Source organism: Taudactylus pleione, unplaced genomic scaffold (genome assembly GCF_031769625.1).
Source record: "Taudactylus pleione unplaced genomic scaffold, aTauple2 ptg000250l, whole genome shotgun sequence".
NCBI classification, from domain to species: domain Eukaryota; kingdom Metazoa; phylum Chordata; class Amphibia; order Anura; family Myobatrachidae; genus Taudactylus; species Taudactylus pleione.
In genome coordinates, this window is record NW_028284652.1 from 162,788 (window position 1) to 190,038 (window position 27,251).

The 27,251-nt window shown below is 40.4% G+C and overlaps 1 protein-coding gene across 4 annotated transcripts in view; it reads left to right on the top strand.

The window, feature by feature from the left end:
• SCYL1 (SCY1 like pseudokinase 1) overlaps nt 1-27,251 on the top strand; it is a 92,012-nt gene that overhangs the window by 29,929 nt on the left and 34,832 nt on the right. For all 4 annotated transcript variants that reach the window (XM_088480006.1, XM_088480004.1, XM_088480005.1 and 1 more), the window contains exons 10-12: nt 10,008-10,163; nt 15,496-15,684; nt 15,815-15,890. In XM_088480006.1, coding sequence (XP_088336132.1) covers nt 10,008-10,163; nt 15,496-15,684; nt 15,815-15,890 — 421 coding nt within the window. The remainder of the gene's footprint in view (nt 1-10,007; nt 10,164-15,495; nt 15,685-15,814; nt 15,891-27,251) is intronic.

Sequence of the window (27,251 nt, forward strand, 5' to 3'; positions counted from 1 at the left end):
GAGTGAATAGAAAAAAGAGAGAAGACAACAGGTGTCAGCATAATCTGAATAAATACCTATATATCAATCTTATATATTATTATTATATGGTTTATATTATATAACCCATGTAAATGAACCACTAGTTTTTTTCATAAGGAACCAAGAAGTCTTCACTCATAAATAATCAATCTATGTTAATTGGTTTGATTGAAACAACAGAAGACATAATCAAATATCTGCAACAATGTGTTTAGGACAAATTCCTGCTTCTATATTACAACAGGATAAGATGCAAGCTTGAATGTTATTACCAAACATCCATCTGATCCTGCTGTATGAATTCAGCAGGTCCGTGATTGGTAAATTATACTGATAATTCAAGGGGTTGCTAATACATGTAAAAGTATATCCATTTTCAAGTAATTAGTCCACATCAAATGGCATCACCAGAGTAACAAGAGAAATAATCATATATTTACAATAATATGTAAAAATGTCTGCTGATACACAATAACAAAATAAATGCAAATACAATCGTTATTATAGTCTGCGTATGGCTAAGTGGAAAATTAAATTTGGGAAAGTAAAATGGTATTTTAAGCAATCGTTGAACACAGGTCATAAGCCTGTTAATGATACATTCTAAATTGTATGTATAATGCTGAGTCAGTAGAAATAAATATCCTGCCTAAATAGTACAAAGGCTGATATATACCACTGGACAATATGAAAGCACCTGTCAGACAACAGTGTGCTGTCACGCCGTGTGGTCCACCTATATTATGTTATGTAGCATCCGGAATGATATCAGATCATATAACTAAAATGTGTTATCTGAATAGTAGTTAATACTGACATGTAGGGGCCACTATACAAATCAAAGCACCTGTCAGATAACAGTATGCGATCATGCTGAGTGGTCCGCTATTACAGTATAACGTCCGGACCAACAAGTGATAAATAGCGAAAGTTAGAAATACAAACTAGTAAAGTGGGTGTCCTGTGCTGCGCAATCACAGGCGTCCGTCCATCCCATCCAACGCGCGTTTCACCGACCAGGCTTGTTCACGGAGGTGAGAGCACTGTTTGAAAGTCTCAGGACTGCCGGGCTAATATCCCATGCAGTAGCGTCTCATACGTCGTTGAGACGTGATTGACATATGATCCGGCCTGTAAGCATCTATGCCAGACCGAAATAGTCAAAGGAGATAGAGAGATCCAGCCTGAATCTCCTTTGATCTGGATTTGATATTTACCTCTATCGTAGAGTTCTGGGTACAACAAATAATCAGCCTACTTATGTGACCATCACTTAGTATGACTAATTAGTGAATAACAAGGAGATCAGGTTGATGAATATATACGGATTGCTAACTTTAAATGAATATAACTAGTAACCGTTCTTCCATTAGCCCCATGTAGTCCTTACATAATAGCCTTTAATAGAACCAGGAACATATCTATTACAACCTGTCCCATTCACCAACATAAATATAAATGTATATAAATATATAAATAGATAAATAAATGTGAATTGGTGAAAGGTATATAAACATGAAATTGATCAAATTAAAAAAATATATAAAAATAAATAATATATTAATGATAAAAATAAGAAATAAATATTAAATATAAAATTAAAAGTGTTGATGGGCATAAGTGATGTGATATAAGTGCTATAATGTGTCAATATACATAATGAAATATAACTTATATGGTGAAAGTGTTAACAGGTGTATATAGTGGTGATTATTTATAATCAGTGAATGTATAAATATGAAAAAAGGAGGGGAGGGGGAAAGGGGGGAAAAAAGAGGGGAGAGAAAAAAGAAGGGGGGAGGGGAAAGGGAAGGGAACAAAATATAATGTGGCAGTGTATGTGATGGTGTGTGAAAATAATATACCAATTAAATACAAGGCATAATAACCGTTATTAGACCGTTATACTGATAAAAGTGAAAAATAAATATATATAAAAAAGTGAAAATAAGTGTATGTGAATAAATATGTGAGGTGTGAGAACCTTTACTATATCAGAGCTGTTATAGGAAATATTACAGTATTAGGTGCCTATGAAGATTACAGAAAGGGGCTGTAACTATTATATTCATTCAATCCACTTGGTGTAAGGGTATTGAAGCTAAATATCCACTCAGTTTCTTTTCTGAGTAAGGTGGTACTCAAATCACCTCCTCTAATCCCCAACTTCACTCTTTCCAGGCATGTTACTTTCAACTGCCTAGGGTCACTCTGATGTTTTAAGTAGGAAGTGCCTAGCTACTGAGGAGAGTTTCTTCATTTTTGTAGTGTCAGATTTCGCATTTTTGATGTTACTAATATGCTCCAGAATGCGAGTTTTAAAACTTCTCGTCGTCATTCCTACATATTTATAGTCACATGTGCAAATTAGGCAGTAGATGACCCCTGTTGTATTGCAATTGAAAAAGTCTCGGGCGACCACATATTTGCCATATCTATTTTGTATTTTGCAATCAGTGCTGATATATCTGCAGGCCCTACACTTACCACATGGGAATGTGCCTACTGTTTTAGGTCTCCTTCTAGGAAGACGCTCATAATGACTATGTGTCAAGAGGTCCCCCAGATTTCTCGCTCTCCTCCAGCTCATTGATACCTCAGAACTCAGATTAGCTTGTAGGTCATTGTCCAACAAAAGGACTGCCCAATGTTTCTGAATGATCTTTTTAATTTTTTGCCAATCTCTACAAAAATCATCTACAAATCTAATTTTTTGAGCATCTTTTCTGGATTTAGGTTTGGGAAGATTAGAGTGTCCCTCTCAATTTTGGACCCTGCAAATTTAGCCTTTTTAATACAGCGATTGCTATAGCCTCTATTCTGTAATCTCAAAGAGAGATTATCGCATTCTCTCTTAAAATCTTCTTCGTTGGAGCAGTTACACCTTAGGCGTAGGAATTCGCCTTTAGGCAGATTAGATATTGTAGGTGGAAGTGACAGCTTTCCTCATGAAGGAGGCTATTAGTAGCAGTAGATTTTCGATGAAGGCTAGTAACAATTTCTCCCCCTATCTCTTTGCGTATCTTTAGATCCAAAAATGAGATACACTCTTTGCTAATTTCCCAGGTGAATTTTAAATTCAATTAATTGGTATTCAGGAATTCTTCGAATTCCTGTTCATTGCCACCCCAAATGACAAATATATCGTCGATATACCTCAACCATTGTAAGATGTGTTGGGTATATTTGTCATTGGGTTCCGCAAAGACAACTTCCCGCTCCCACCAGCCTAGAAATAAATTGGCATAGGTAGGAGCACAGGTGGAACCCATTGCTGTTCCTCTTGTTTGTAAGTAAAATTTGTCTTCAAAGGTGAAATAATTTTTATGTAGAATAAAGGACAACAAATGAATCAAGAATTTATTGAATTCACCATTAGTCATCTCTAGAAAGTATCTCACTGCTAGAAGACCATCCTTATGTTGAATAGAAGTATATAAAGACTCTACATCTATTGAAATTAGCAAATGGTCATCTCCTAATTTGATACCGTGGATCTTTTGTAGGACATCTCTGGTATCTTTGAGGTAAGAAGAGAGAGTAAGGACATGATCCCTCAGATGCATGTCAACAAACTTACTGCCTTGTTCTGTAAGACTGCCTATCCCAGAGACAATCTGCCTACCAGGAGGATTTTTTGCATTTTTATGTACCTTGGGGAGTGCATAAAAAGTAGGTATCTTGGGGGTCTTGACCTGTAAGAACTCAAATTCATTCTTAGTGATAATGCCTACCTGTTGGGCCGCCTTAATCATCCTGTTGTATAGGCTATGAAAATTTTCAGTTGGATCAAACATAAGTAGTGTATAGCAAGAGACATCCTGTAATTGTCTCAGGACCTCTTTCACATACATCTCCTTAGGCCAAAGGACAATGTTGCCCCCTTTGTCAGATGGCTTAATGATGATATGATCCCATTCCTGTATTTCTTTCAATGCTTGTTCTTCAGATTTTGTAATATTTAGGTGCTAAGTATGTAAGTCTTCTTCTTGCATTTTATCCATATCCCTAGATACTAGTTCCATGAATACTTGGACTTGTGCGCAGGTATTTTCCGGGGGGAAGAAGGTAGATTTCTTCTTACACATAGGTCTAGTTCCGGTATCTTCAAATGGAAAAGTAGATTCTCCAGCTAAATCCTCTAACATGGAAAGTGCCTCCACATCCAAGTCAGTATCCAATGTTTGTATAATAACTGAGGTGGAGTCAAGGTCTTCAACAGCAGGGATGGAGTTCTTCATCTCTTTTATTCTCTCCTGATTAGAGAAAAATTTAGTGAGGAGGAGCTTTCTCCCAAAAAGATGCAAATCTTTCTCCCATTTAAATCTGTCAAATTTGGCCGTAGGTGAAAAGGATAGTCCCTTCCTCAGTATTGATAATTGAGCAGAGGAGAGCGTTTCACCCGACAGATTGATGATCTTAAGTTCATCTTCTTGCATAGGATTCATCACCTTCGTCTGTTGATCCTCGTTGACTGTCTGGATGGTATCGGTGGATCCCAATTTGGGTTTCCTCTTGCCCTTCTTCCTCCGCCTCCTCGTGGGCCTTCTGTGCGATATCTCCCTCTTGAATCTTTCACATCCCCTAAAAAAGGGACCGCAGAGTTTGATGATGTCGACCTCAATTCTGAATGCGTGTCAGTGTAGTCTTCTGTGCCCGAGGATTCTGCCTCAGATGATGAATAGTTATAAACATCTCGTCTGGAATATTTGGGTTTATTCTGCTGGTTCCATTTAAAGATTCGGCCAGTTGAGAAATCTTTCTTGTCTCTGGAAAGTTTATTACATTTCCGTTCTATAATAGTTTTATCAAAGGTCTCAAGTTCCCTCTTGTTTTTATCAAAACTCTTTTGGAATAATGAATCTTGTTCCCATGGGGAAAGTTTCTTACCCAAATTATCAATTTCTTTATCGCATTCCTCAAGTACAAGAAGATTATGTTTAATAATTCCTTTTATCAATTCTTGAGAACACTTTAAAAGGCTTGCTTCCCATTCTTTCTCAAGATTTGCTGTTATCAGACTGAAGGAGGGGATAATTTTTGGTCTAAGCCCCCTGGGAGAAATCTTATGTTTCTGGTAGTTTTCCAAAGTTCTGAGATCCCAACTGACACTCATTTGTTTCTGTAATACATATTTTAATTGGGTAAAGTCATCTTCCCATTTAGTAATGGCATTGTCCTCAATTTCCAATGATGAGAAGATGTTATTCAGATCTTCAGGCGTCCTTCGTTTCGAAGTCAATTCTTCTTTTAGGTTGAAGTTCGCCATACTGTTAGGGTGAATTTAATTCACATAAAGAACACTAAGAATTATGTGAGATAGATACTAGAATGTATAGGTCGTGCTGTCAATGTCAAGAATCTGAAATATACTCAGTAAGTAAGTAGTATACTCGTAAGGGAAAAAGGAGGAATCGACGCACCGACAATGTATTGACTGTGCCAGTGTCCAAAATTGAGAGGGACACTCTAATCTTCCCCAAACCTAAATCCAGAAAAGATGCTCAAAAAATTAGATTTGTAGGTGATTTTTGTAGAGATTGGCAAAAAATTAAAAAGATCATTCAGAAACATTGGGCAGTCCTTTTGTTGGATAATGACCTACAAGCTAATCTGAGTTCTGAGGTATCAATGAGCTGGAGGAGAGCGAGAAATCTGGGGGACCTCTTGACACATAGTCATTATGAGCGTCTTCCTAGAAGGAGACCTAAAACAGTAGGCACATTCCCATGTGGTAAGTGTAGGGCCTGCAGATATATCAGCACTGATTGCAAAATACAAAATAGATATGGCAAATAAGTGGTCGCCCGAGACTTTTTTTCAATTGCAATACAACAGGGGTCATCTACTGCCTAATTTGCACATGTGACTATAAATATGTAGGAATGACGACGAGAAGTTTTAAAACTCGCATTCTGGAGCATATTAGTTACATCAAAAATGCGAAATCTGACACTACAAAAATGAAGAAACTCTCCTCAGTAGCTAGGCACTTCCTACTAAAACATCAGAGTGACCCTAGGCAGTTGAAAGTAACATGCCTGGAAAGAGTGAAGTTGGGGATTAGAGGAGGTGATTTGAGTACCACCTTACTCAGAAAAGAAACTGAGTGGATATTTAGCTTCAATACCCTTACACCAAGTGGATTGAATGAATATAATAGTTACAGCCCCTTTCTGTAATCTTCATAGGCACCTAATACTGTAATATTTCCTATAACAGCTCTGATATAGTAAGGTTCTCACACCTCACATATTTATTCACTTATTTTCACTTTTTTATATATATTTATTTTTCACCTTTATCAATATAACGGTCTAATAAGTTATTATGCCTTGTATTTAATTGGTATATTATTTTCACACACCATCACATACACTGCCACATTATATTTTGTTCCCTTCCCTTTCCCCTCCCCCCCCTTTCCCCCTTCTTTTTTCTCTCCCCTCTTTTAGCCCCCCTCCCCCCCCCCCTTTTTTTTTTTTTCTATATGTTCCTGGTTCTATTAAAGGCTATTATGTAAGGACTATATGGGGCTAATGGAAGAACGGTTACTAGTTGTATTCATTTAAAGTTAGCAATCCGTATATATTCATCAACCTGATCTCCTTGTTATTCACTAATTATTCATACTAAGTGATGGTCACATAAGTAGGCTGATTATTTGTTGTACCCAGAACTCTACGATAGAGGTAAATATCAAATCCAGATCAAAGGAGGTTCAGGCTGGATCTCTCTATCTCCTTTGACTATTTCGGTCTGGCATAGATGCTTACAGGCCGGATCATATGTCAATCACATCTCAACGACGTATGAGACGCTACTGCACGGGATATTAGCCTGGCAGTCCTGAGATTTTCAAACAGTGCTCTCACCTCCGTGAACAAGCCTGGTCGGCGAAACGCGCGTTGGACGGGCGCCTGTGATTGCGCAGCACAGGACACCCACTTTACTAGTTTGTATTTCTAACTTTCACTATTTATCACTTGTTGGTCCGGACGTTATACTGTAGTAGCGGACCACTCAGCATGATCGCATACTGTTATCTGACAGGTGCTTTGATTAGTATAGTGGCCCCTACATGTCAGTATTAACTACTATTCAGATAACACATTTTAGTTATATGATCTGATATCATTCCGGATGCTACATAACATAATATAGGTGGACCACACGGCGTGACAGCACACTGTTGTCTGACAGGTGCTTTCATATTGTCCAGTGGTATATATCAGCCTTTGTACTATTTAGGCAGGATATTTATTTCTACTGACTCAGCATTATACATATAATTTAGAATGTATCATTAACAGGCTTATGACCTGTGTTCAACGATTGCTTAAAATACCATTTTACTTTCCCAAATTTAATTTTCCACTTAGCCATACGCAGACTATAATAACGATTGTATTTGCATTTATTTTGTTATTGTGTATCAGCAGACATTTTTACATATTATTGTAAATATATGATTATTTCTCTTGTTACTCTGGTGATGCCATTTGATGTGGACTAATTACTTGAAAATGGATATACTTTTACATGTATTAGCAACCCCTTGAATTATCAGTATAATTTACCAATCACGGACCTGCTGAATTCATACAGCAGGATCAGATGGATGTTTGGTAATAACATTCACGCTTGCATCTTATCCTGTTGTAATATAGAAGCAGGAATTTGTCCTAAACACATTGTTGCAGATATTTGATTATGTCTTCTGTTGTTTCAATCAAACCAATTAACATAGATTGATTATTTATGAGTGAAGACTTCTTGGTTCCTTATGAAAAAAACTAGTGGTTCATTTACATGGGTTATATAATATAAACCACTATAATAATAATATAGAAGATTGATATATAGGTATTTATTCAGATTATGCTGACACCTGTTGTCTTCTCTCTTTTTTCTATTCACTCTATTAACTGACGACTACCTCAATCAGAGTAACTCTCTCATTAAGGGTCCTATACATTATGTAAGACCCATAACAGCAGAAGTGAAATATTGAGTAACGTTGCGGTTACTCTGTTGTTTCTAAGGGGCAACTGCTCCCAAACAATTTCTCACTCCCCATTGATGGCTACATGCTAAGTGAGGAGCAGTAGAATTTAGTGCAACAGTGTCTCCACCCCTGACTTTCTTGATATTCCTAGGTGTTACCTATACTGTTAAGACATTACTGATCATTCGGCCGACACAGTGATATATGTTGTTTATCTTATATGCTGTCATCATACAAACTAGTCCTAGCTTATATTTAATTTTTAAAGCTATATATAAGAATTATGTATGTATGTTATATTTCGCCATTATTAGGAGCACACCTTGCTCTTATGTTCTGAGATTATATCTATTATCTCACAGAAGTATACTACAAAGAGGCACTTGTTTTCTTTCCCGATTAATTTATTTTTAATATATTGGTAATCGGTAATATGTTTCATGTTGTATCATGTTATTTATTATTGTTGTTTGTCCATACTGTGAGTTATATAGGCATTACTATGCCAATTAAAGCTATGTTTTTAGTAATCACATCTGATATGAGTGCTCACAAAATAGTTTCTTTTCACTGTATTTTGATATCACTGTTCTACTCTAGTGAGCACCACCGCAACCTGAGATATATACCTTCATTATATTTTTTTGCTTCTAATAGATTACAATGCAATAGCGGTTCTTTCATTGGTACAGTCAATACATTATCGGTGTGTCGATTCCTCCTTTTTCCCTTTTCCCCTTACGAGTAGACAAATCATGTATAATATGCCCAAATCGTGAGTTTCTACTCACGATGCCAATGCGCGTCCCTGCTCGGCGTACATCGCATGAAAATCTGGTAACGTATCGGAGCAACTGATGATCAGTAATTTGCTCCTAAATGTCAGAAAACAGATGAAAATGGTCATTCAGACAAGTTTGATCTAAACTATTTGTTCAAACAACAGTTTTTGTCAATTTTCCGGCATTTGGGTGCAAATTGCTGATTGTCATTTGCTTTCTTACTTTACCAGATTTTCATTCCAACCAATCAACTAGTTGGATGGTTGAACATAAAATCTTTACATGTGTATGCAGCTTAAGTGTAGAAGTTTGCACTAGCAGATAGGAGGAGTTGTGCAGCATGAGGACATTCCTTGCTATATATGATGTAAGCACAGCAGTTTGCTTAGTGGTGTGTGTGGAGTAAATTGGTGGCTTTAGCAGTGTAAGAGTAGAAGTTTGCCCTAGCAGATGGGAGGAGTTGTGCAGCATGAGGACATTCCTTGCTATATATGATGTAAGCACAGCAGTTGGCGTAGTGGGTTGCATTAGTGCAAAACTGAGAACTCTTTGAAGAGCAAGATTATTGAAATGAAAAGATACCTGTGTTTAAGTTCCTTGCTGTGTAGAAGAGCCTTTTCCACTCTGCAGAAGGGCATGCATGTTACACCAGCTCAAAGATTAGCGGGTAAATGTAATTTCGGCATTTATGCCTTGGGATTTAAAGCAGCAAGTTTTTTTAAAGGCAAATCCCCTGCATGTTTTGACAAATTGCTCTTAATTATATTTCCTCTTATTTCTCTACTTAAGCTTTTAATAAGACACATTTTGCACCTTCCACTTACATAACAGTGCTAAAACACACTCCTAGGTGCCCTTTGGCCACTGTAGAGAGAAAAAAAAAAATTCGAACACCCTAGTGCCACATGCATTAAACACAGTCCCAGTGTTCCTTCATACTCCTGATGTGACATTCAAACTTTTGCACAGTATGAAGAATATTGAATAGCTCTGGGCAGAACATCTAGGTGCATAAGTTGAAAACTTCTAGTGCACTTTGTAAGAGGTGTTCCATGTACACAATAATACTTTAGCGCTTTGTCTATAATCTTTATCTATTTGTTACCTCATAGTAAACTCACCCTTACTATAGCTATTAAGTGGCATGCAGGTGAATTATTAATTTGTGGTTCTGACGTGCTGCTTTCTTTATCTAGTCCATGTTGCTCCTGGCTCCCAAGTTAAATGAAAATAACCTCAATGTGGAGTTGATGAAGCATTTTGCTCGGCTGCAGGCACGGGATGACCAGGGGCCCATTCGCTGTAACACGACTGTGTGTTTGGGCAAAATTGCTCCTTATCTGAACCCTGTTGTGAGTAAAAATTTTACTTAAAAAATGTCTGTATTTATACTGTACATTGTGTACTGTTCCATATAATATGAGGGTGGTTCAATAAGTAGGGTAACAAGACCTCTCGCATGGGTAATGTTCTCTATTGCATTCTAATTTCCCGCCAGACGAGAGCAGGTAGACCACTGCTTCCCCTTACGGCCATTAGACTGCGCCTCATATCAGTCATACTGCCCCTACATCAGCTGTAAGATGGTGGTGCAGCGGAAATATGGTCAAACATTGAGGTGAGTAGTGTGGTCAGATTTCTGCATCTAAGGAGCACATCAGCAGCTGAAATTCATCACCAATTTGTCGAGGTATACGGTGATAATATCTTGTCACGGTTACAGGTTTGGGTTTGGTGAACTGCCTTTGGTAACGGCAGGACAGACGTTCAAGATGAGCAGCGATGCGCTCGGCCAAGCATATCCACCACAGTTGACCATTTGTGCCGCACTGAAGGTCTGATTCAGGAGGACAGATGCATTTGTGTTAGTGATATTGCTGATGAACTGAACATCTCAGTGGGTACTGTGCACAACATCGTCCATGAGCAACTGGGGTATAGTTCATGCTGGGTACCGAAGCAACTCGCACAAAACCAATCGGATGAGATTGTCTCTCGTGCCCTTGACGCTGTGCCATGAGGAGGGAGTGCAGTTCCTGCAGTGTATTGTTACAGGCAATGAAACATGGGTGCATCATGTGACACCGGAGATGAAGCATTTATGACATGGAACACTCATCATCCCCACCTTCAAAGAAATTCAGAACAACTCCATCAGTAAAGAAAGTAATGGTGACTGTGTTTTGGGAGTACAGGGGCGTGCTTCTTGTTGATTTCCTCACAAAGGGAGATACTGTGAATACTGTCCATTATTGTGACACATTAAACCGGTTGTGGAGGGCACTACTGTTATGATTTGCGGTTAGCAAATCATCTTGGTGGCAGTTCCCAGTCATAGTTGGTACTGGGATACTGTACCATGTCCTATCCTTATTCTGGCTTTTTGCAGGAAGCTGGAAATCCTGTCTTGTCTGTGTTTAAATCATAGCCTGTCATTCATGTCTGTCTGTGTGTTTTTGTATCATGTGCTCACTAATTACTAGCTGTCTGTGTGTAGAGCTAGGGTGCACACATGCCTTTTGATTAGGAAGTGCTCTCTCCAGGAATTGGTTCTGATTGGACCCTGTTTCCTTTAAGTTTCAGCCAGCCCTTCACTCCATGCCGGTTATATTGTCCGACGTCCGGAGAGTGTTTGTTCTCGGAAGTCTGAATCTTTACCGGTCTTACCTTGTTCCACAGTTCCTGTGTGCTAAGTTATTCTTCCAGTGTCCTGCACCTGTCTGTCTGTTTAGTATTAGCCTGTGAAATATACCCTGCTGCTGCCTGTGGCACTTTCATTCCAGAGTCCAGCCAAGCCGTGTCAGTCTGCTTCCTACCTGTGTTCCCGTCGTGCCAGAGTTCACCTGCCGGCCATATTGCTCCAGACACCCCTCAGCCTGCATTTCGTCTCGGCTGTCATAGCCACACCACGGCCCCGCAAGGCAGCATCATAACCTGCATCTCATCTCGGCTGTCATAGCCGCACCACGGCCCGCAAGGCAGCATCATAGCCTGCATCTCATCTCGGCTGTCATAGCCGCACCACGGCCCGCAAGGCCGCACCTTGAACTTTGTTGCTTCAGCCACTGGTCCTGCCACTTCATTGTTCATTGTCTGTGAAGTCTTAAGCTGGCCACACATCTAAAGATTATCTGTCCAACCAGCCAACTAGTTGATTGGTTGAAATGAAAATCTGGTAACATATGGGAGTAACTGATGATCAGGAATTTGCTCCTAAATGCCTGAAAACAGATGAAAATGGTCGTTCAGACAAGTTTGTTAAATGTTTAATCTAAACAATTTGTTCTAACAACAGTTTTTGTCCATTTTCCGGCGTTTGGGAGCAAATTGCTGATTGTCATTTGCTTTCATACCTTACCAGATTTTCATTCCAACCAATCAACTAGTTGGCTGGTTGGACAGATAATCTTTAGATGTGTGGCCAGCTTAAGCTTGTGTTTTGTCTGTCTAGTAGTCCTTGTCTGTATCTTGCTTGTCCAGTCCTTGTCTGATATCCTGCAGTATCTCAGTCCTGTTCATTCCTGCTGTGCAGCCTGCTTAGTTTGTCTCCTCACTTTTTGCCTGACTACCCAGCTGCACCATTGTCCCTAGACATCCCTGAGACCTATCATCTGCCGCTGCTAAAGTATCCTGTCACTCACATCTGTTCCTGTACTTATCACTTGAAACTTCACTCCAGCTAGTTCCAGTACAGGAAGGACTGCGGTCTGTCATTGGTTGTGTAAACCTCTACTGCTGGAGGCGTAAAATTCAGGCGGCCACCTAAGTACCAGTGTGTAAATAAATCACTAAGGGAACAGCGGGTGGCTGTTATTGGTAGAAGATCCTCTCCCTGGCTCTAGAGGTCTTACACAACCGTGAGAGAACCGTAACAACTATGTTGAAAACGACCTGAGTTGCAGCGAACAGGTGTCCTATTGCTGCACGATAACGCCAGGCCACACACTATCTTCTTTGCCGGGATAGATGCCTTGGTGTACCGTTGGAACAATTGCTTAGATAAGTATGGGGACTATGTGGAAAATTAATCTGTATCAAGGCCATACTTTTTATGTACGAGTTAAATAAATTTACACAATGAGAGAGATTGTTATCTTATTTAACCACTCTCGTATATACACTGGTGACCAAAATTGCGGACACATTTTGAAATGTGAATGTTTTTCAACTTTGAATGCTTATAAAAACGGTTTCACTTCACACAGTGCAATGATTCATATATCAAATGAAAGGAAATGTAATGCTGAATTCAACACAATAAACAAAGGTCAAATATTTGCATTACAAGGTAAGTTATGCTACTTTCAGTCAGACAAAGAAGCACAGATGCGTGAGATTCAAGAAACGGATTGTAGTGACAGCTACTACCAGCCAATCAGAATCGTTGTTCTGAGGACCAATCAGCTGTGGTTTATGAGCAGGTGCAAGGTCATGTTCAGAGGTTGGAAAGGTCAGTTTGGCTGTTTCATTTTGCAGGATAAAGTTGATTACCGAAGTGCAATTACGGTTGGATGTTTGTGTGTATTGTTTAGTGCTATTGACGGTGTAAAAAATAAATACAACAATGTCGTCCAGGCAAAGTGGTAACTGGTCACCCAGGAAGAGATCCAGGATTGTGGTGTTATGTGAAAATGGCCTTTCGTATGCAGCAATTGCGGGAGAAGCTGGTGGGAATGTGACAACATCAGGAGTACGAAAGCTTTATTTACACTATCAGGAAACCCAATCTATACAAAACAAAGAAGGAAAATGCCGGAAAAAGTGCACAACAGCTGTTGATGATAGGAGAATAAAACAAATTTGCGTCAGGGACAGATGGATGTCATCTGCGGCCATTAGCAGTGAACTGGGTGCAATTGGTGTTTTTGTCAGTGCAAGAACGGTACGGAGAAGACAAACGGAGGTTGGCCTAAAAGGTAGGATTCCCCGAAAAAAGCCATTGCTGAATAAAAAGCAGCGGCAGAAACTAATAGTGGGCAAAAGAACACATTGCATGGACAGAAGGTCAGTGGAAACAAGTGATATGGAGTGACGAAACTAAGATATCGATATTTGGTAGTGATGGGGGAAAATATGTGAGACGTCACATCGGGGAAGAGGTACATGCAGATTGCATTCAAGCGACAACAAAGAATCCTACAAGTGTTATGATCTGGGCATGTATAACAGCAGATGCTGTAGGCCGCCTTTATGTCATAGATGGCACACTGAACAGCAGAAAGTACATTGACACCATCCTACAACCAAAACTTCTACCTTCTATCAGGGATCTTTGTCCAGTTAATGCCCCATTTTTTTCCCCATCAGGATTCAGCTCCCTGCCACACTGCATGGATATGCCAACAGTGGTTCACGGAGAATGACATACAGGTGCTGGGATGGCCAGGAAACAGACCAGACCTGAACCCCATAGAACATATGTGGTTCCGTTTGAAAAAACTGGTACATCTGAGGCATCCATCCAATAAAAGACAATTGAGGCTATAATTTTCTCATGGCACCACATAATAAAGAAGGAAGAGCTCCAAACACTGGTTGGCTCAATGCCACGTCGCTGTGCTGCTGTCTTGAAAAATAAAGGATACCCAACAAAATACTGATAGGACAGTAACATCATAAGTACACAGGGATTTTCACCATAAGTGTTTTTTTCACTGCATAACTTCCCTTGTAAGGCAGATATTTGACCTCTGTTTATTGTGTTGAATTCAGCATTAAATTTCCTTTCATTTGTTATATGAATCATTGCACTGCATGAAGTGTAACAGTTTTTATAAGCATTCAAAGTTGAAAAACATTCAAATTTCAAAAAGTGTCCGCAATTTTGGCCACCACTGTATGTTAGATATTACCATGTATTTTTTTCTATTGCTGACAAAATGTATAAGAAAAGCAGGGTGGTCAAGATGTCTTCATATAAGGTAAAAGTACATGCAACTGGTTTACAACCAGTGTTAAATTAAACTACAGGGGTACTATTAAAATTCATTTAAAATGCACTTATTGTCTTCAGGTAATGGAGGCAACCACTTTTTGGCCTGAACAAGCATCCACGAGAATGCAGATTATCGATGCACTAGGAACCAGAGTATTCTATAATGACTTTTCGTTTTCATAATACAACACATTTATTACATCTTAGTAATGCAGCAAGTAATTTATTACATGTGTACAGTATCCCTACACAATGGACCTCATTCAGAGGCGGTCATTAGTTGCAAGCGGTCGCACTGAATCAGAGCGTCCGTCGCTAGCCGGGTCTCGCGCATGCGCACAACTGAGCCGGTTCCGTCGTACGCATGCCCAGTGGGGCAACATCGAGTCGGTTGCGAGCGCTCAGCGCTTGCGACCGACTCTGAACGACCCCCAATATTCTGATTACATGAAAATCAGTAGGCTCTCTATTTTGTCAGCGCACGTTAGTCACTGTGTGATTGAACAAACTTTACTATAGTGGGAGCCAGTGATAGTGCCATGAGGTATACTTCTATAGTGCTAGAGCAGAAGAACCATAAATCTTAGCAAAAGTTGGCAGCATATAAAGGATATTGATTGTATCCCTATTTTGGTAGAGCAAGCCTTATTGAAGTGTTCCAGAAATGACAACATGCAGTAATTGGCTAACGAGCTGTGAATACAAGCAAGCAAAGTGCAGGCTATAAATCTTATGTTTATCCTTCACAGACGCGACAAAGGGTCTTGATATCGGCTTTCAATCGAGCTACAAAAGATCCATTTTCCCCTTCACGTGCAGCTGGTGTTCTCGGTTTTGCTGCTACGCACAACTTCTACTCAATGGCTGACTGTGCTGGTAAAATCCTACCTGTGCTGTGTGGTAGTACAATGGATCAAGAGAAAAGTGTGCGGGATCAGGTGAGATAAATTCATGAATAGCTATCATGATGACTGTAACAAAATACTGAGATGAAATATTTACCGGCCTGGTCATTGTACCAGTGTGAGAGAAGTTTCCCTTTGTCATTTCTTACTTTATTAATTTTAGGCTTTCAAGGCAATAAGGAGTTTTCTGGATAAACTGGAATCTGTATCAGAGGATCCAGCACAATTAGCTGATCTTGGTAAGTAAGAGACTAGACTGATTTGAGATTTACACACCTATCCATGCAGTCCTATTGTGCTGCTCCTATAGGTGCTCCTGCAGCCAGTAAAAAAGGGGTTCCCCCTTTAAAATCGACTATAACAGGTGTAATGAAAAGAAAATGGCGCTGGAAGTATGTATGTAACTTTAAAATAGCAATTTATTCTAAATTTAATTTACATGTATAAGTATTGCAGGCACAAAAACAGATAAATCTCAGGTGCACAACTCCAAATTATTAATAGTCTATAAATGCAATAGAATTTTGCAATCAATAGAGGTTTTGAGCATAATCTTGGCCAAGGTTATGGGCCTACCCACCACATCCAGGTAACCTCTTTAGGGTAGGACATACTAGGGTTCAAATCCAGAGTGCAGGGCCCCCCAAAACTGGCCCAGCCAAGCTGCCCCAGGGCACTACCATAGTAAGAAAAGTGCAGTGTAAAGAGATAGTTAGGAGCAGCTGCATATAAAGAATGAAAATAAAAAAGTGAAGTACATATATATTAAACACACAGTGAAGGGTTAAAATGTGTTATAAAGGAAAATGTGTTATAATGCGGTGCCCTGAGACAGATCAACCAATGCAATCCAGGGGGACCCACTCCCCAAAAATGAACCAAAGTTGCACTACAGTATATAAAACTTGTAGGACTTACCTAGAATTGTGCCTATTACTAGTGTGCATATTCATTACAAGACTCCATGCTTTTAAACCAATAAGGTAGGGGTGCTAATCCAGACTGAGGGTGTCTCCTTTCCCTCAGGTGTGCAATAAAGCACATTAAATGTTGTAAATGTGCCTAAAGAGTTTACCTGGATGTGGTGGGTAGGCCCATAACCTTGGCCAAGATTATGCTAAAAATCTCTATTGATTGCAAAATTCTATTGCATTTATATATTATTAATAATTTGGAGCTGTGCACCTGATTCCTCCCCTCTATAGCCCACTGGCCTCAGTTTAGTTTAAGCGCCCGAGGGAGCTGGGTGCTTTTCAGCCTATTTAATATTTAGTTTTTATTTTAATTCTTTGGCCCTGCTTCCAGATTTACAAACCTTTCTGCAGGGAGTTCCTTGAATCCAGCCACCTCTTGTGCCTCCTATAGCCTTATTGGATCTCAGCCTGATGTTGACGTCCTACAATTGGATGTCTTTGAGCCCCTAGACGAGGTGGAACTCAAGTATTGTCTGTTGGCTCTCGTTTCAACTCTGACAGTGTCAGAGCTTGGGGCTCTGTCTTGTCGCTCTCCTTACCTTTTTTTTTCATTGCGATCGGGCTGAACTTCACATGAAGCCAGCCATTTTTGCCAACGGTGGTCTAGGCCTTCCACAGTAATCAACCCTTTGTGGTTCCTGTTTTGATGGCCAACGATGCATCTTAATTTCTCTGGATGTGGTTCAGGCTTCTCGAGTTTGTTTCTCGTATTGTTTCCATGAGCAAATCAGATTTCTTGTTGGTTCTCTTTGATGCCTCCAGGGCAGAATGTCTGTTTGTCTGTGGTTCATGTTCTCTATTTCGGTCCTTGTACCTTTTCTGGGTTGTTTCCTCCTTCTCCTTTTCTTCCTTCCTATGTTTTTTCTACTCTCCGTCTTCACTCGGGCTTGGTTAATCTTAACTGAGGCCAATGGGGAATAGAGGGGGAGGAGACAACTTCTATTCTTAAGAAGATATTTACAGATGAGCCCGTTCATACTGTGGCTCAAGTCGCGCCAAATAGACCTTTCCGGCCTGACACATCCTGTGCGAATTGTTCACGCAGAGTGTCTTATTTGTTAAAAATGTGCATCTTATTCAAATGATTAAAAACAGGATTTTGGTACTTACTGATAAATGCCTTTCTCTGATTCCATATGGGACACTGGACTAACACTGGAGCCTGGCACTTTACATGTTTATTTTATATTATATTACTTTTTTATTACTATTTTTTTGCTTTACTTAGATTTTTTACAATGGAAATAAAAACAATCCACTATAGTCAATGACTGATATTTTAATTCTTATACATGACTTTAAAATAGTCATAATTTGCTATAAATTTCAAAGTTACATACATACTTCCAGCACCATTGTATTCTTAATACATAATTTATGGAATGGATTGCTTCTCTTATCGACATTTAGTTTTCATACTTCTCCATCATCCTTTTGGAGAAGATTGGAACTATGGGGTATTGATGCTTAGTCATCTGGATGGTGCATCCTGTCTGTTTCCAGCTTGCAGCACTTCCCAAATGCTCAAAGCCTGGCAAAATGAGTTCAGACCTTTAGTGAAGTTTTAGCTAATCTACCTCTACAGCAACTGCAGTGGCCCGGCCATGGGAGAGATCGGACTATCAGGAGTAAGGTAAAGTTGCTGTATTTATAGCAGACAAGGCTCTTCAGATGACCTTCCAGCCTACCGTGGTATCCAATTAGCAGATGTACATTAGCACTGCTAATGGATCCCCTGGCGGCTATCCAATTAGCCCCAAAAGCCGGCCCGACGCCGACACATATCATGTTTTTTTTTTTTTCTGGGACCTGATGCGTCAATGGCGATAACACATGAACTTATTACAGATCTTATGTGTTTTCGGCCGAATTATCCTATTTGCTTGCCTGAACAAATAGGATAAGGTAATCATTTTTTGTAAAAAAAAATCACTGTTTTTCGCCCCCGAAAATGTATATATGGATACCAGAGCTAGGAGTGAAGATATCACTTAAATCAGGCTAGTTTCAGTCCAACTTTAAGTCATTGGTTGGATGTTGTGAGGGCTCTAAGGACCTGGTTTTGCTTTTTAAATGATTGCACTTTAAATCTAGTGTCTAAATTGTCAAAATCACACTGGTCTCTCTGAAAATTGCAGGCTATTACATTTGGACTTTGGGCACATTGTGTGAAATTTATTAATCTCCTTGTTGAGCCTCTGTATCTTCTTGTCCCCATTAGATCCAAAATGTTTTAATGTAATCATAAAAATCTTTTATTTTACTATATGTAATCTAAACTAAACTATATATTCATACTACTAGAACTTGTTACACCAATTTGACATTTTTGTTCTGAAGTGACCAGCAAAGTGTGTTTTGTGTGTTATGTTGTCATGTTCCCAGGCAGTGGAGACTGAACTCAGCAAGGTTTCTGTGAAGGAGATTTTTAAATTCCAGACTTCCACCAGTGTGATTTTGTGGCTTTACTCAAAATCATTAATTAAAACTTATGTATGATTTTTTTTATTCACTAAGAATTATATTTCCCTGCAATCTAATCTGGCGGACGCTGGATAAACATGTGGGTGTAGATGGTGCTATTCTAGGAGCATGCACGAGGGCAGACTACAGTAAACTTGTCTGTGGGCTGCCTTCTGCCCCTCTACTCCCGTAAATCTAAGCACCTTCATTTCTGTATTGGCTGTAAGATTTTTTTGTTTTGTTTTTTTTTAAGTTGGGGGACATTTGAGGGTGCTTGTCACAACCTATCTGCCACTCCTACAGCCTATTCTCCTGTGCTCCCGGTAGAGAAGTCACTGATCAGTGGGTAATCCGGGATCTCAAGTCACCTTGCTCCTGTTGCAGTTACCCTGCCCATTACTCTGGGAGTCGTAGCTGGAACAAGTCCGCAGTCCGCTTTTACTGTGATTGAGACAGGGCTTGCTGCGATCTCTCCAACAGCTGCACTGTTCTGCTCCTGAGGACGTTAGGTGGCCGGTACATGTACATTGGGGACCTCTTTCTAGTTAATTGTCCCTCTGTAGCTGGGATTGACTGCTCTTGTGGTGCCACCCTGGCTCAAACCTGCTAATGCCAGCAGCTCCTTTTTGCACTGCCCCTCTCTGCAGAAGCTATCTTCCCTTGTTGACTGGGTGTGTTTATTCAATTACTATGTTGTGTCACTCAGTTAGTTCTCTTGCACTTTGTGTTGATTGCATTATACAGATTGTTGTCACGTGTTTCATTTATATTGTTACATTATGTATGAAAAGAAATCTTCCTTCAGGTCCCAGGCTGCAGGAGAAATGTCTGTGTCTTGCTTCACGTGTTCCCGATACCAGGTTAAATTGCCTCAAAACTCTTCTCAACCTGGTGATCGCTGTAAATTTTTGTGCCACAGGAGACTAATGTTCTCGCCTGTGTGGAGAGGTTGCAGCTGAGATGGAGGCACCTGTCTCAGTGAAGGTTGTGGTGCAGATCTTCCTCCGCATAGATCAGACCGTCAACTTCCAGTGTGACCAGCTTGTTGCGGCCCTTCTTCTTGTACTCCCTTTCATGAGCCCATTTCTTGCCCAGTGGATGAATCCCAAGGAGTGAGTCAGGCTCCTTCATGATTTAGTTCCATGCAGCAAGCAATGTTCTCTTTGGCCTCATCATTGGACATGCTCTTTGAGATGTTGTTTTTAGGCTGACCCTGCAAGTGCCAGAGTTCTGCACTGATCCTTTTCCTGGAATCCAATATTGGATCTCTCTGAGGTCAAGGTGGGTGAGGTTGATGTGAACTTTGATTTCTTTATAAAATGTATTAATATATCCGTCAGGACCAGGGGCCTTGTCTAATGGTAGAGAGTCAATAGCCACACCCACTTCCTCTGCTGCTGACCATGGTTCATCTAAAGACTGAACAGGTGTGTCATCCAATGAAGGTAACTGTATAGTATTTAGAAATTTAGCAATACCCATCGGAGTGTGTTGTGGTACTTGGGGATCCTCTGCCAAATTATAAAGTTTAGAGTAGTAATCTGCAAAAGCATTTGCTATTTCCAGAGGATCCGTTACTTTAGTCCCTACAGAATTAAAAACCACCCGAATCCTCTCCCTTGCCAACTTCCCCATCAGCTTCCGCGTTAATAATCGTCTAGCCCTATCGCCATAAACATAGAATTTCTGTTTCCATTTAAAAATAGTTTTATGAACCACCTTTAGAGCTAATACATTCCATTCCTCTCAGACCTTAAGAAGTATGCGATATAATTTACTATTGAGAGGTGAATTTTTATATCTAGATTCCAGATCTGCCAACTTAAGTTCCAGGTCGTTTGATGTTTAATAACTGCCTTCTTAAGTCGTGCCACAGATTGAATCACGGAACCTTGCACGACTGCTTTTAAGGAGCACCAGAATGTAACAACAATGTTTCCTCTGGTTTAGTGGTCTCTAAATATGTTGTAAGTGTCTGAGAAATGTTTTGTTTCATTTCTAAGTCATTTAATATATAATCGCCAAGACGCCTGGGTCTGGGAGGTGTTTTAATTAAACCTACATCCCAAAACAAGATAACAGCTGAATGATCAGACCATGTTATAGGCAGGATAGAAGTCTTATTTCCTGCAACGTACATTTGTCAGTGAGAGCTAAATCGATCCGCGAATAGGAGCGGTGTACGTGTGAATAAAATGTGTAATCTCTGAATGAGGGATATTTTGCCCTCCAAATATCATATAGGTCATTCTCAAGTAAAATTCGGCTGAACATATTAGAATGATCTGGTTTTAGGACGTAATTTGCAAGTAGGGATAGATTTGCTCATAGCCGGATCTAGGACCATATTAAAGTCCTCTAAGAGGATAACTGATCCTTTACAATATTTTTGGAGGACGGTACAACATTTTCTACAAAATTAAAATTTGTTTTGGTATTCTGGGCATAAATAGTAGCAATTCTTGATCAGTATAAAGGTGCATAATCCACTACACGAGAGTGGAACGACTGTACGATTGCAGCATTGTAATCGTTCAATCGTTCTCCATCCTATGCAGTGGATAATGTGCCCACACTGAACGATATGTCGTTCAGTGCAGGCACCATCCATAATTCCCATAATTCCCAAACATGCACAACCTGACAATCTCGTCAGGTTGGCCAACACAAAATTATGTGTGCGAAAATAAAAGGGCCACACCAGCCTTTTTCTGAGAACCATTAGACATATAACAATGAGAATAAAAAAATCTAGGGGAAGAAGAGTTAATAAAATGTGATTCCTGAACCACTACTATGTGTGCCTTATTCTTGAAAAAATATTTCAGAGCAAGTCGTCTCTTATTAGGTGAATTTAAACCTTTAACATTTAAAGACAGTCATTTAAACATTGCACAAAGTAAAACCAGTGATCTGAGCACATATGGACTTGGAGAAATATAAAAAAACAATATACTTTGTACCCAATCTGGGGAAAAAAAATAAATAGGGGGACAGAAACACAACTAAATAAAATAATCACAATAAAAAAAAATGTCAAAATAAAAAACTAAAACCGAAATAGCACCCGAAAGGGGCTAGAGAAGGCCACCTCCAAATAGAATAATTATTAAACATTGTAGTAACTGACGTATAATTATCATTAATGAGAACATACCAGCTAACCAAAATCTATATAGGCAAAGAAATATCAATACGAGTTAACCAGTTGTGAAGTAGAATACCTATGATTTAGGTATCAATGTAACCTAGACGTACTTCAAATGACATCAGCAAAACATATTTATAGACAAAGCGAATAAACAAAGGATATGTCAGGCATAAAGTTCTTGTTCAAGACCATTCTCGTTCAATCTGCAGGCTGTTGGAAACTTTTAAGGAAATGTCCTCCAGGTTCCATGAGACCAGGAGTTTGAGTCCATCTTCCGGGGTTGAAACAGCCGTGGTGGATCCATTCCGTGTAATCAGTAGTTTGGTGGGAAAATCCCAGCGATATGGAATATTAGCCTTTCGGAGAGCACTTGTGACTGCCTAAAAGGATCTGTGTTTGGCCAAGGCAGTTTCAGAGAAATCTCTTAAACACTTGAAGATTACCCAGCATCGAAGTAGAGACTTCAGAGGGCCTGGCTGCACAAAGAATAGCATCCTTAATGTGGAAATAATGCGTACGCATAAGTGTGTCTCGGGGGGACCCAGCCGGAGCATTTCTCGCATTAGGTAGGAGATGAATGCGGTCCAAGAGAACGTCTGTAATGTGAACCGTAGGAAGCAGTTTCATGAAGAATCTGTGACCAATTCCTTACGTTCAGCATAAGTAACAGATTCAGGAATTACACTTTTTTTAATGTTATTGCGTCAAGACCTACCTTCTCGATCCCCATCCTTATCTCTCATGGTGGTGACCTCCATCTTGAGTTGCGTGTGCAATGTTATTAGATCATTGTGCGATTTAACCACTTCTTCCAGCTTATTCTTTAGGTGGTCTGTACGATCTCCTTGGGTATCAACAGACTATTGGCAGGATTGCAGTGCTGCTTTGAATTCGGAAATATCTAATTTAAAGGACGTAAGAGGTAGCTTCATGGAGCCCACAGTTAGGGAGCATTGTCACCTAGAGGTTCCTGTGATGTGGAGGTTAATGATACAGGCTTAGATACCATGTCAGGTCTAGTGGATGGTTTAGCTCCCTTTTCTCTGGACATGGAACCTTTAGCTCCTGTGTGCTGTGTTTAAAAAAAAAACTCACAGGAGGAACCTTCGTATGGTCTTTCTGGCGCTTCGGAGCCATTTGGAATAAAAGAACCGAGGCAACTGACTTCACAAAATGCTATTAGAACCTCTTGTAATAATATACGTTAGAGCATCAAAGAGTGGTAGGGAGTTTGGGGCACACACCATCATAGCAACAGTTGCAGGGTTATACATTTTTTAGTGCAACTGGCTGGCATAGATCAGAGGGTTAAATCTAATGGCTTGCTTCTTAGAAAAGAAAATGCAGTGAACTGGCGGCAGACCACCACTGGAGGGAGCCAAAATATCAGAAATGAAAACTAAAGGTAGACTGCTTATACCATATAATGCCAGATATTAACTGATATTGCTCACAGTATAGGGCCAATACTTAGATGGACAGGATTGTGGTGTTAATGTATATAAAAAAAACTCTCACCACTACCAGATTATAGTAGGTACAATGGCCACTCCACTTTAGTGTGCTGGGTACTGTCGTGCCAGTGCAGGCTGGAGGGATAGGGAAGATTGGCATCTGTCCAACTCTCAGGAATACCTCTTCCTCCTGGGTAGAGCAGTATAGGGGGAGACCAATATCAAAATCTCCCTCCTCAGAATGAAGCAATGGAACCGCAGTGGGAGCCAAAACTGTGGATGGGTCTATTCCAGATCACTTACAACCAGACAGAAAGCGCTGGCTCGAGTCCCGGTCAGGTGAGCAGGCTGCAACCTGCAAGGTCGTAGTAGGTGTCCCCAGGCTCTGCGAACCTGGCTCACCGCCGTGGGCCCATCTGTGGGGGTCGTTCTGGGGTCTCAAGGGAGCCGTAAGTAGCGGTGATGGGCACTTTAGAGAGACGTCAGCCTGGAGCTCCTGCACCGTGTGTCTGATCCTGTTGCCGGTTAGGCCACGCCGTGAACTTGAATTTCTAAGATCCAGTGGAACTTGACGTTTATCTGATTTCCTTGTTCCATCTGGCTCTTACATTAAAGATTTCCCGGGAGAGGCTTGAAAAAAGCCAGATCGGCGTTGTGAAAAGACAACTAGGACTTTAATTACAAAGCAACCCAACACTACTTCCAAGGAAAAAAACTAGCAGGGGTTAATCTTATTCCTGCTGCTTTCAAAGGTGTTTGTTAGTTTTCCACTTGACTAAACAGCTTTGGGTTTTTATTCCTACCTATTCTTAGTTCCAAATTCAAACATGTCCTTTCGACCCATCTTGAACCTCAGTTTCAACTTAACATCAGTGAGTTGCCAATTTCAAGATGGAGCCACTCTGTACAGTCATCTGTTCCATAGACCAGATCAAGTTCCTTGCCTCCATTGATATAAAATGTGTATTTGTATATCTCAATCTGGAAGGGGCATCACTGCCTCTTCAGATTTTCAGTAAGCACTGCCCATTACCAGTTTAGGGCTCTTCCCTTTGCTGTTACCACAACTCGGCGGGTCCTCCCCAAGGTCATGGCGGAGCACTTGCAGTCCATGGGAGTGACTATCATTCCATACCTAAACTATCTCCTCATTAATGTGAATTCAGAAACTCTGCTCTGCAGCTGAAAATGGAGAAGTTGGAACAGTATGGTTGAGTGAGCATCTTCCTAAAGTCCAACCTTATCCCATCACAGCTCATGGTCTTATTGGGTCTCATCTTTGATACGAAGTGTAGCAAGGTGTCCCTGCCGCAGGACAAGATCTTGATCATCCAGAGACAGGAGCTTCCTTGCTCTCTGCCAAGTGGGTATCTGTTGCTGTGTATGAAGTTGCTGGTTTTCTGCTTTTCTACGCAATTCCGCTCACATGTTCCCATCTGTTAAAAATGTACAGCTCCATCTTGCCTTTTGGTCTTGAGCCAATCTGAACTTGGCAACTCGAGTGTTTAAGTTGTCACAGACAACCCGGAAATTACATCAGCCACCAAGGAGGGTCACACAGCTCCATGTTGATGGCACAAGCAACATACATTTTTGGCTTGGCTGATAGGAATGTGGCAGTGATATCTGTAGTTTTCATCCACAGCATGGAGAAATGGGAAGCTGATTTCCTAAGCCATCACAATATTCATCCCGGAGCGTAGTACCTTCATCAGGAGGCCTTCAACTAACTTGTAGAAGGGAGGAGTATGCTGGAGGTGGACTCAGTGGTTTCTCATGAAACCACAAGATGTGCATGAAATTTCTGCAAGCAGTCCTGGTGGATACAGTGACTGTCCAGTGGAAGTAACACTTGGTGCATCTGTTCCCACGAATTCCAATGTTCACCTGCTTTCTAAAAAAGGCAAAAGCTGAGGGAGTTAAAGTACTCCAAGTGGCCCACGAACTGGCCAAGACAGTTGTGGTACTCTGACATCCTCAACATGGCGTCAGATTATCCTTGACAGCTGCCAATCCAACTAGATCTGCTCAGCCAGGGCCCATTCTTCCATCAGGACTTAGCTCGTTTGACTATTGAGGTCACGATCGGGTCATTCAGACTTTTCTTAAAGGTTTGTTTTATATTCTCATTTGTTCCCCTGATTGTGCCTTGGGATCTCAATTTGGTCCTTTCAGCGATTCAAAAGCAACCTTTAAAACCTCTTTATTCGGTGGAGCTGAGTTTTCTAACCTGAAAGGTTATCTTCTTTCTGGCCGATATTTAACACGATTTTGGCAGTTTCTACAGGTTTGACAGACCAATCGTTTGAAAATAGATGTATTTTGAGTCTTCTGCGTCCCCGCCATCATCTAGTTGGATCGCAGATCAAGTGGTTTTGCAGAGAGATCCCAACCGATCGTGTACGATGTGACACACTTCTATGCATCTTATCCTATGATCGTAACGATCAATCTTACACCATTTGACACATCTTATGAAAAATTTCAAGGGAAGAAATTCAAGGGCAATCGTCCAACTCAACTTACCAACTTTGAATCTTACCGTGTATGGGGATCTTTAGTGGCCCTTTTCTGTAGATCCCAGTTTCAGGGCGGTTCTGTCCACCAGACCTTCATTTCAAACAAATGAAGGTCTGCAATTTCATCATCATCAGAAGATTGTGATTCCAACTGTGAGCCATGACATGGCTTCTGGGTGTGGAGATTTCTTGGTTTTCTTGTTGTCCGAGCCCATTGATTCTACGTGGATAGATCTGCTGCATTCTTTAAGAATTGACAGCCTCTTGGTGCTCCATGTTGCACACAAGCAAGGTTGGCCAGTGACAAAACAGTGGACCACCTGGATAACGACAATCATCCGACAAGTGTGTGTTTTGGAAGGGGCTCTGATTAATGATAATCTGCTGGCTCTCTCTACCAGATCAGTCACTGCCTGCCTCTGTGGAGCTGTTTCAGACAGTTTGCGCAATTTCAGACACTTCTGACGCAAGTCATCCACAGTACTAATGTCTGCAGTTTTAAGTAGCATGCAATGTCCTATATGTAGCACTAGCTGTTGCATCCGACATTGCCTGGGCAAATCCATGACCAATCAGCATAAGAATTATATTTGTGGAGAATTATTATGCGGACATCTGAGTGATGTTTAAAGTAATATTATGAAGAATATAAACAAGACTAGAGGAGTTCACCGCAGGCCAGTTTTGTACACAACATTTAATGTTTTTCTTACTGGCGCTTATATATACAGATTGCCACCACGTGAAACTTGTGAGCAAGCAACATAAAACTGTCTGAGAAAAGCAAGACGTGTCCCAGTGTATAGCTGCCACTTTCAGAGTTCTGCCCTGTGATTACTTGATGTACATGGCAATAGCTATCTTCAGGGGTAACTCGAGACACTTGAATTTAAATGGTAGATCGATAGGTATTATGGGAATCCTGGGTATGAGTACATTTTCTTCCTATGAAGATCCTTATGAAATGGTAGCTTTGATGATATTTTTTCTTGTACTACGTAATCTTGTACTGTTGCATAGTTTGCACTCCTCCATCTTC